At 33.9% G+C, this 12,000-nt stretch overlaps 1 protein-coding gene across 1 annotated transcript; it reads right to left on the bottom strand.

Annotated features, from left to right (window-relative positions):
* Positions 1 to 1,203: 1,203 nt before the first annotated feature.
* Positions 1,204 to 11,116, bottom strand: LOC139904058 (pectinesterase-like). The gene is made up of 2 exons (XM_071885992.1): positions 10,035 to 11,116; positions 1,204 to 2,034 (listed from the first exon to the last, which is right to left on the bottom strand). The coding sequence occupies exons 1-2, from the start codon at positions 11,095 to 11,097 to the stop codon at positions 1,343 to 1,345; spliced, it is 1,755 nt and encodes a 584-aa protein (XP_071742093.1). The 5' UTR covers positions 11,098 to 11,116; the 3' UTR covers positions 1,204 to 1,342.
* Between the last annotated feature and the right edge of the window lie 884 nt (positions 11,117 to 12,000).

Genomic DNA, 12,000 nt, shown 5'->3' with positions numbered 1-12,000 from the left:
CTCTTGATACCACTGAAGGGGTTTGTATAAAATTTTTAAAACAATTTAGCAACGGAAGCATGTACAACAATTTTTAAACCTTTTAAAAACTCCTCACCAAGGATCCAAATGCACGATGTTAAGAAAACTAAAACATTAAAGAGAGGGTTTAGGACTACAACATTTGAAGACTTTGAACTTCGGAAGTTATGGATGCTTAGAACACTAAGAAGCCAATGTAGTCTTCCTCTATCGATAATTCACACAAAATCAAACTCCTATATCAACGGGATGCTAGTCCCTCACAACCCTTGAAAACAAGTCTAAGAAACAAGCTTTCTTATAACTTGTTTTTAATATTATCTTGTTATGTTAATATTTATTCAAACTTGAAAGAACACTTAGAACTTTATGTAAGTCAAGAAAGATGACATTTTATGATACTTGTATGTGTGTTTTTGCTTGCATTTTAAAACTTACATCCATCCATCCTATTTAAAGAAAAGATCTATTAGTAAAGTATGGAGCATACTTGTCAATTCTATGACCAAAGTCACAAGCAATGACTATACTCACCATTCCATATTACTTGTACTCTTACATAATGTAGAGTCAACTAGTTAATATTATATAGTTACTTTTATCAAACAATTTGATAAAACTATTATATTATTTAGTTAACAAGATGGAAATAAGTAACAAATGTAATTGTTACTTGCACATATACATGTTTATATATATGTATGCATTCTCATCCATATACAATTGTAGTATTATTATTTCTAATAAATAACAATGTCACAACATGTATAATAAGGTTGTAATATACAAATCATATTCAAATATGTAATTGATATTTATTTGCTCATTGTGTGTGACTCTATAGGTTCAAATGTTATTAGTAGTATAGACATAAGTTGTCTCTTGAGCATTAATAACCAACGGCAGTTTCATAGTCCATTAAAGTCAACTGCTAAGAAAGTTTGGTGTATTCAATAGCTTCTTTTGTGTTCATATTTCTGTTTCTGAAGAAATAATCTCAGAAAATTGCCCTGGCCTTTAATTTTTTATTTTTTATTTTATATCTGCAAAATATACTTGAATTGTGCGATTGTAAAAGCTTGATTTCCAATAATATATGATGTAGGTACTATCCATTAAAAGGAAATCATCATAATCATAATCATAATAATAATAATAATAATAATAAAGATAAACATAACTGATACATTGTATTTTAACAAAATCACGAACATATATAAGAACGACGATGTGACATGATGTCCTAGCTAGCTAGCACACCAGGTAGCTAGAAATTATTTATTAAATAACAAATTGATCGAGTAATATTTAAAGATTATTACTACAAACCAAGGGAGTAAGGAAAGCCAGTGGATTGTAACCAACTACCTCCATCAATGAAGGATCCTGCAGTAAAACTCTGTGCCTCGGTAGTATTTGTAATGACTCCCCAACCTGGCCATGTGACCCTATTTGATGTATCAGCCCCAGGCCCAGTGTTTTGGTACTCTCTGTAATACAAGGTGTTTAGAGCAAAATCACCATCCCAAGGGTACCATCCTGCAGGGTTTATCACATCACTGATTGTCGATTGCATTACCACTGTTCTTGAATATTCTTTCCATGGTCTTCCAAGATATGTTGGATACGTAGCTATAACTGGTAGTAGGTCAGAAGTCCCACTTATTCTGCACTTTTGAATCACAATGCCAGTATTCTGGTTTGGATCGGTCCTCCCTTGAGCAGTAACCATGTTCTTTTGTTTGGGCCCTGGAAGACGGGCCTGGATGTCACAGTTTTGGAACACTACAGCTGCATTCCCAAATATGAAATCGACGGTGCCAACAATCATGCAGTTAACGTAGAACTGACGATTAGAATGGACGTACAGGGTATCTTGGTAGGCTAACATACCACATCTATAAAATGCAGACAAATCAGAACCAACACGTAATGCAACTGCTTGTTCACCAGCCGGTCCTGCTGCATTTTGAAATGTAATATCTCGTGCCAAAAATCCATCACCAACCGCCGCTATACGTGAAATACACACACATATATATATAAGAATCCCATGACATATCAATGTCTAATTATCTATACTTGCTACATTATACTATACCATATGTAATATATCATATATCATATATTATGTATTTCACCCATATTATCATATACTTGCTACACCCCATATTATCATTAACAGTCCTTTAATTAAAGTGGTGAGGGTGGTCTGTCCCACGAACGAAACTCTTAAAATAATTAACTTTAAATGGGGACAAACTACAGTAAATTAATACGGAGTACCATTTCCATTTCCATTTCCATTCCATCATGATTTGTTACTTTCTTAGTTGAAATTAAACACGTATATGGTTGGTACTAGTATACATTAGAATCCTGTTTGGTTGTAAATCAAAATCAAAAGACAAAAGCTCATGGAGGTCCCACGCATATGCTGCATATGCATATCAGCATATAGATTTGAAATGTACAAAATTTAGGTTAGAAATTAGAAAAAGGTATATATATGTTACGGAGTACATATATACTACATGTATGTGTAATGTGTGCGTTTGTAACAAGTGGTTTTGTAATAAAGTTTCTCTTTTTATTTTTTATTTATTTATTTTTTTTTTTTTTGCATATATAAAGAGAGACATTTCAACGTGCAAAGTCAGTGTAAAAAAAAAGTGCAAAAGTTAAACAAGCCAATTAGTTAGGACTCATATTCAAAAAGTTAGATTTAATCATGATGTCATTTTCAATACAACTGTTGGAATTAAACGATCTAATATTTATCCCAAGTTTAGATTAATCATTATTTATGTTTTGTGTTAGCATTAGTCTTAATTAATCGGTATATGGTTTGATAAGTTAGGATTTATTTGTTTATATTTAATGATGGAAGTGTAGTCAACAGTTTTTTAGGATTGATGGGTTATAGTTTGCTATTGCTTTTTAGTACTCCGTATATAAGTAAGTATATTGTAATCTGAGTTTTAGTTGAGCAAAATAAAACAGAGAATTGTTTTGTTCCATTTTCTCATTTTCTCACTCGTATGCAACTTGATTTTCTTTCTTACTTTAACTCATTTGGATGTTTATGAATTATTAAAGGTCCGGTGGTGTTCCAACAACATATACTAATATAGTATTTCAAAATATTGATTGATGGAAAGCAAATTTATAGTTTAGTCGGAAAAAGAAAACAGATCGAGTTGTGTGAATGGAGAAAGAAAGAGTCACATCATCGTTCCATTGATTGATGAATTGATTAATCCTATTAAAAGACAAATACTCATATAATTTATTTATTTAGGGGAGGGGATTAACATTTCAACTTTTCATTTTACTAAATCCACTTAAAATTACTATTTTATCCTTAAATGATGTATTATGCAATTTTCTTATTAAATATATTGGAGGATAATTCTGGAAAGAAACACAATTTTATAGTGAATGAATAAAAAATACAAGTGAAATTATCACTTCCCATTTATAAAACTCTTGCCAGATCGATCATTTTAAGTATTAACAATATACTCCCTCGTCCCTAATTTATTATCCAATATTTCATTTTGAGATATTATAAATTTATTGTCCACTTCTATAAATAGAAATGAACAAGAAAATTAAGTTATATTATGCCCTTAATGTATCCGGGTAAGATTGAAAAAGAAAGAAAAAAGTAAGGGTAAAATTGAAAAGTAAACAGAAAGTACTACTTTAATGATATTTCTTTAAACTGTATATTTTATGTCTGATTACAATAAATATGTGACGAGGGAATACTATGATTATGATTCATTGTAAGTCTGTAACCTTTCCACGTTTGTATGTATATATTTAAAATAATCATCACCTATAAGAAAAAATGCATTTCATTGATGCACATCTGCATCCGTATAATAATAATAATAATAATAATAATAATAATAATAATAATAATAATAATAATAATAATAATAATAATAATAATAATAATAATAATAATAATAATAATAATAATAATAATAATAATAATAATAATAATAATAATAATAATAATAATAATAATAATAATAATAATAATAATAATAATAATAATAATAATAATAATAATAATAATAATAATAATAATAATAATAATAATAATAATAATAATAATAATAATAATAATAATAATAATAATAATAATAATAATAATAATAATAATAATAATAATAATAATAATAATAATAATAATAATAATAATAATAATAATAATAATAATAATAATAATAATAATAATAATAATAATAATAATAATAATAATAATAATAATAATAATAATAATAATAATAATAATAATAATAATAATAATAATAATAATAATAATAATAATAATAATAATAATAATAATAATAATAATAATAATAATAATAATAATAATAATAATAATAATAATAATAATAATAATAATAATAATAATAATAATAATAATAATAATAATAATAATAATAATAATAATAATAATAATAATAATAATAATAATAATAATAATAATAATAATAATAATAATAATAATAATAATAATAATAATAATAATAATAATAATAATAATAATAATAATAATAATAATAATAATAATAATAATAATAATAATAATAATAATAATAATAATAATAATAATAATAATAATAATAATAATAATATAACGAGTTACAAACCTTGGAATTCCCCACTCTCCCTCCAGCCTTTTCCCTCCAGAGATATTCCCCACTCTCCACACCCTAAAAAGAACCCCCTTCGAGTTAATAGTCATACTTGGAATTCTATGATTGGATGGAAAACTTCTTCACGTATGATGCGCATCAAAAGTGTGGCAAGAGGTAATCCTAGAACCCTACAAAATTGTTCGTCTAGTAAAGGCAAAGGCATAGCCAGTAAAAGCTCTAAGCTGTCCAAAGAGCCACGGTTATTCCCAAAAAATAATGGCAAAAGCTACAAGGTTTCCAGGTCAACAAGAGACCCATCTGGGGCTTCGAAAAAGAATTCATCTGCTATCTCTGAAAGTAGTGTGGGGTTCATGGGTTTTTGGGGAAAAGTTTGGGTTGCATTGTGTGGAAAAACCACAGTAACCCCCCACTCTTTTTTCGTTTCCTATTGTTTGATTATGAAGATGCTTTCTATTAATATTCGTGGATTCGGGTTCGATGATAATACCGAAGGAAAAATCAACTGGTTTAGAAGTATTCGCCTCTCCGAATTACCTCAGATTGTTGCCATCCAAGAATCTAAATGCCCCGAGGTAACCGATAATTGGATAGAATACGTTTGGGGGAGCGCTGAGTTTGGATACATTCAAAAACCAAAGGTTGGCAAATCGGGCGGCTTGTTTATTATTTGGGACACAAACTCCTTCAAAGTGTCTAATGCAGTCGAAGGTAGGTATTACCTAGCAGTCAAAGGTACTTGGATTGGGAAAAATACTGAACCCATATTCGTTAACGTCTACGGTCCTCATCATGATGAGGGGAAAATCGAGTTCTGGAATAGCTTGGAGAAACTAATAGAATTTAATGACGCGGAGTGGGTCATATGTGGAGACTTTAACGAAGTAAGGCACCCGGCCGAACGTTTACATTGTCAATACATCGAAAAACGTGCTGCTCTTTTTAACGACTTCATTGATAAATCGCATCTGTTGGAGGTTCCACTTATTGGGAGAAATTTTACAAGAATAAGTGACGATGGAATGAAGCTAAGTAAGTTGGATCGTTTTCTAGTCTCGGAAAGCTTCCTCGACACTTGGGGGGATGTATCTACCATTGGTCTGGACCGTAATACCTCTGATCACTGTCCAATCCTCTTACGCGACAAAAACACCGATTTTGGACCCAAACCATTTAAAATATTTGATATTTGGTTGGAAAATAAAGATGTGGAAAAAGTTATCGAGCAAGCCTGGAACATAAACGTATCGGGATCAAGAGGCGACTGTCGTCTTCGGAATAAAATAAAAAATGTCAAGGAAGCTTTAAGATCTTGGAGCAAAACTCAGTATGGATCGATCGACTGGGACATCGCCAATGCAAAAGAAATCGTCATGGGACTCGAGAAGAAAGCTGACAATGATCAACTTTCTGATGATGAGCGTGAGAAATGGTTACAGGCCAGGTGTCATTGGCTCAAAAGGGAAAAGGAAAAAAGATCGATGTTAAAACAAAAAGCTCGGTTGAAGTGGGCCGCGGAAGGCGATGAAAACTCAAAATACTTTCATTCCTCGATCAGACGCAAACTTAACAAGTCCAATATTCGCGGTTTATACGTCAACGGAATATGGCAGGAAAGTCCAAGTGCCATTGAGGAAGAAGTTTTTAATTTTTTTCGGAACCACTACATGATTAACCAGGCGACTGAAAAGGAGATTGAGGGGATGCATAACCTCGAATTTAATTCTATCCTGCTTCTGAAGCTGAAAAATTAGAATCGCGTTTCCTAGAAAGTGAAATATGGGAAGCAATAAAATCTTGCGGGGACTCGAAAGCCCCGAGGCCGGATGGTTTCAACATGAAGTTCTTCAAAAAGTTTTGGTGGTTGATTAAAGATGACCTCACTGCGGCGATCGATTGGTTCTGGAACACTAATTCCATCTCAAAAGGCTGCAACGCCTCATTCGTAACTCTCATCCCGAAAAAAAAGGATCCCATCGGACTTGGGGATTATCGGCCTATCAGCTTAATCGGAAGCTACTACAAGATCCTCTCGAAAATTCTCGCTAACCGCATCCGAAAAGTAATCCCCATGATAATAGATTCCGAGCAGAGTGCATTCATAAAGGGGAGGCAAATATTGGACGGTATTCTGATTGCATCTGAAACCATGGACGAACAGAAGAGGAAGAAGCAAAAAAGTCTAATCTTCAAGGTGGACTTCGAAAAGGCGTTTGATAGCCTAAACTGGAAATTCTTAGATTCAGTCATGGGATGTATGGGCTTCGGTTCTAAATGGCGTTCGTGGATAAAAGAATGTTTAAAGTCCCCTTCTGTTTCGGTACTAGTTAACGGTTCGCCCACGATTGAATTTAGCATGGAAAAGGGTGTACGCCAAGGTGATCCACCATCGCCATATCTCTTCATAATTGCGGCCGAGGGATTACATCGACTAACAAAAAAGGCGGTAGAGCATCGAACGATCCGAGGGCTTAATGTAGGAGAAGATAAGGTAGTGATCTCCCACTTGCAATACGCAGACGATACGATTTTTTCGGTGAATGGGATAAACGTAACGCGAAGAACATAATGAAACTCTTAAAATACTTTGAGATGATCTCGGGTCTAAAAGTTAACTTCGGAAAAAGTTGTTTATATGGCGTAGGAGTCACCTCCAATTCAGTTCAAGAGATGGCTACGGTTATGGGGTGTAGTGTAGGGGCACTTCCGTTTACATACCTCGGTATTCCTTTAGGATGCAAGATGAACAAGGCAAAGGATTGGGATTCGGTTGTAGAAAAATTCAAAAAGAAATTGTCTGATTGGAAGGCCAAAACATCTTCGTACGGGGGTCGCATCACTCTCATAAAGTCGGTTCTCAGTAGTCTACCGTTGTATGCTTTCTCCCTCTTTCGCGCTCCATCGTGTGTCATTAACATGCTCGAAGGTTTGAGACGAAATTTCTTTTGGGGCGGGACCGGGGATAATTCTAAGATGCCTTGGGTTAAATGGGAAACAATTCTTGGGTCTTATGAATCGGGGGGGCTCAATATCGGGTCACTTAAATCCAAAAATTTAGCATTATTAGGGAAGTGGTGGTGGCGATTTCGAAAAGAGAAAAACGCTTTTTGGGTAAAAGTCATCCAAAGTATTTACGGGCGAGATGGGGGGTTGGGTCCTATGAGTTCAAATCGGGTTGGGGGTCACGGGTCAACTTGGAATAGCATTATTAACATACATAAGGACTTGTCAAAACTCGATCTATGCTTTGCTAACTCTTTTGTCAAGGTGATAAGTAATGGTGCAGACACGTTGTTTTGGAAAGACCAATGGATCGGAGACCGACCCCTATGCGAACGATATGGGAGAATTTTCAGGTTAGAGGCGGATGCAAACGCTTCGGTTGATGCTCGTTTTACAAAGCACAACGACTCGTGGAATTTTTCATGGAATTGGTGCAGGGATCCTAGCGGTCGCTCCTTAACCGAACTGCATTCATTATCAGAATTACTTGCGGGATTCAAGTACAGTGACATGGACGAGGACACTTGGGCTTGGACTCTACAAAGCAACGGGGTTTATTCAACATCTGCGATGGCCGATCTCGTTAATCAGAAGTTGCAGCAACCTTCGAGTGGTGGTAACGAAACACTGCGAAACAGATTAATACCCGAAAAGATAGGGGTGTTCATTTGGAGGGCGTTAAAGAACAGATTACCGGTACGTTTTGAGTTGGACAAAAGAGGGATAGACCTAGACTCAGTTAGATGCCCGGTTTGCGACAATGACATCGAAAAAAGCGAGCATATACTCAAAGACTGCTCCTTTGCAAAAGAATTATGGGATAGAGTGTTTCGTTGGCTCGGCATCTATAGCAACAACACTTGGTCATTAAACGATATTCTTAAAGGAAGCATGCTTACAAACATAGGATCAAAACCAAGCATTCGTCAAGCTTGTATGTGGGTATGTGCATACACGATATGGCGAAACCGTAATCACAAATTGTTCAGGAAATCGAGTACCACGGTGGCAATGAGATTCCATGAAATCCAACTAAAGTGCTTCGAATGGATATCGAATCGCGCTAAACATATCAACCTCGATTGGCTTCAGTGGATTGGAAATCCTAGATATTTCGATGACATAGGATAATTCTCTTCCTGGTAGTAATAATCTGAATTCGATGTATCCTGCTAGTCGTTTGTTTAGTGTAGTTTTTTTCCTGTAAGTTCGATCCCATACTTTCCTTAAGTATGGTTCCATGTAAATTCAATGCTTAATAAAATCTTTGCCTTTCAAAAAAAAAAAAAAAAACAAACCTTGCATGCTGTGACGGGTACAATTTTGTCTTTTAGAAAGGAAAAAAAATTAGCACAAAGATAAAATGAATCAGGTCATGCGGATACTGTTCATAATTTTGTGTATTAATCTCCCATTATAGAGAATTAGAGATATTGATAGAGTAAAAGATTATTTGTCTTTTTCAGATAAAAAATGCATATTATCTTTTGTTCTTATTATAATAAAAAATAAAAAGTTATGTGATCCAGCTAATTTTGTAACGTATCGTACATTTGTACATACCTCCGTCTCAAATCTATAGTCCAGTATTTCATTTTGGGATGTCCCAAATTAATTGTCCACTTTCATAAATAGAAAAGAATAAGAAAATTAAGTTCTATTTTTTTTTTTGAACCGCGATTGAGATCACCCGAGGGGGACTAAACCAACTGTTGCCATCATCTCCCGTTTCGACTATGCCGATACAACGATAATAACCCCGACCCCATCGCTAATGTATGTGGATAAGATTAAATGAGAAAGAAAAAGTAAGAGGTAAAACTGGAAAGTTAACAGAAAAGTACATGTGTCATGTATTTTTTTCTTAAACTATGTGTTTTTTTGTCAATGGACAATAGATTTGAGACGGAGGGAATAATAAGCTATAGTAGCAATTAGTTGATTGATCAGACTTTTGAACAAATGGTTCCCTAGCTAACTTAAGCAACGTTGATTTTACTTTGATTTTAGCCACTATCTCTAAAAGATCTCCACTATCTCTAAAAGATCTGTTTAGCGGTGTTATGTCAAATTTAATATGAGTAAATAATTTCTAGACAATGCAACATTAATTAGTATAACCAACAACTTTACTTATTCCTAATCTAGTTTGCCATAATGTTACAACTAAATTTATTTATTTATATATTCTATAAAAGGCATAAAAATCAACCAATTTGATTGGCCTATTTCGACGAATGGTACCGTAGAAACCAAATGTGGTGGTTTAAAATTAAACATGTAATTAATACTGTAATATATAGTGTAGTAATTACGTATTGGGTTAGTACGTACCTACGGTAGCAGAGTCGAAGGTGGAGTTACCGCCGGCCACACTCTCACTGGCAGTAATAATAGTGTTACTTCTTCCGTCCCCTATAAACATAATATTTGTTTTGCTACTTGGAATTGCAACATTCTCTCTGTACACCCCTGCTGCTATCTTAATCACATACCTGTTTACACTTTTGGATGGTGCTGCAGCCACAGCTGCCCCAACCGTCGTGTAATCTCCGCTACCATCTGTCGCCACAGTCACGTTTGGAGTTACCGTCTCCGACTGCAACAGCTTCCTGTCTCCTGCAGACAACCACTCGGGCCACATCCTGATCACAACTAATTTCTGCTGCTCATCCATGTTAATTTTATTATTAATATTAGTCTCATACTCAACATCATCTTGTGTGATGATGTTGCTAATCATAGCAAGGACATTGCTACACATCTTTCCACCGTAATCCTGACCATTTTTAATTGATTTTCTCAGCAACCGCTTACTTGGTGCATCATGAGTAAAGCCATCCAAGCAGGTTTCTTTGTTGGTGATGGTAGTGCTCATGAAGGTTTTAAGGTTGTTGATTATAATTAGTGGATCTGATGATTTCTTCTTTTTATTATAGTAGTAATTGGGTGTTGGATGGTAGTCTGTAAGGTGTTGGATGACCATGTCCAATCTTCGTATGGTTTCAGCTCCCAAGTGAAGGCAATCATGGAGAGCTATTTTGGTGCGGTTGGTGATCATGATGGGGGTGGTAGTAGTTCTTCCCGTGAGGAAGTTGTTTATGGTGAAGATATTGGCTTGAATGATCTCTTTAGTTTTATTGAGGGTAACTTGGATTAAATGTTTTTGAGTTGAGAGACTACTAGTATTAGCAGCAGCAGCAGCAGCAGCATCAACATCTGCGGTGGTTAAGGTGGAGTAGCATATGTCCGGGTACAAGGTTGTACTACATATTGAGTGTAGTGGATTACTACTACTACGACTACTAATTCCATGGACACCTGCAAGCAGAAGCTGGGAAGTAGTAGTTACAACTATTAGTAAACTAGTCACAAAAACCCACGAAGAGCTGGACATTTTGTGATGCTATTCAGTATGAACTGTGGATGTAGTGGACACCATATTATATATATATATATATATATATATATATATATATATATATATATATATATATATCATGTTTCAATCTAAGATCGAGCATCACTACATGTCATATTCATCAATATAATATATCCATCGTGTCTTCAACTTTATATATTTTATATTTCTATTTACATCTTCTGCCTCCATCCATTTAAAAAACAATTACCTACTTAACAACTTAATTAACTTTAACTAATTAATATCCTATAAATTAATTGTACAACTGTTCAAAGTTGGGATGATCAAAGGCTGCAATCTTTATCCTGGAATATTGGTGATTAGAAGACCTCAAGATTGAAGGTCACAGATTCTTTGCTAACCATTATTTACTAAATATAAAACAACATATGATATGGGGTTTAATTTAGTTAAATACATAGTTGAGAGGTAATTGAATCTCTTTTGTTACTTTAGGGACTGTTTCTGTCATTTTGAGATAGTTGCCACCGACCTAATTATTTTGGTATAGATTAGGGTTCTTTTTATTTTTTCATTATTCGTTATCATATTCATCATCTTATTTTTTGTAATTTTGGATCTTCAGTTTCTAGTTAATTTTGGTTCATAGATTGTGAACCTAGTTTGTTTGTAAGTTTGTTTGTGTAAATTCTCCGTGGTATCAGAGTAGAGAGGGAAGAATATGATCGATTGATTGTTCGTGTTCAAGGGTTTCGATCGATTTAGGGTTTCTTCGAGTTTTCTTTGAATCTGGTGATTGTGTTGAAGATCGGTTAGATTGGTGATAATATATCCGCTAATCTGTTGATTGTTAGTTTGATTTCTTCTTATTTCAAAGAATTAGGGTCAGGGTTTCATATCGAAATCCTTCGGCTG

This window comes from Rutidosis leptorrhynchoides, chromosome 4, assembly GCF_046630445.1.
Source record: "Rutidosis leptorrhynchoides isolate AG116_Rl617_1_P2 chromosome 4, CSIRO_AGI_Rlap_v1, whole genome shotgun sequence".
Classification (NCBI taxonomy): Eukaryota; Viridiplantae; Streptophyta; class Magnoliopsida; order Asterales; family Asteraceae; genus Rutidosis; species Rutidosis leptorrhynchoides.
The sequence above is the reverse complement of the archived record's forward strand: the minus strand, read 5'-3'. Positions and strand labels throughout refer to the sequence as shown.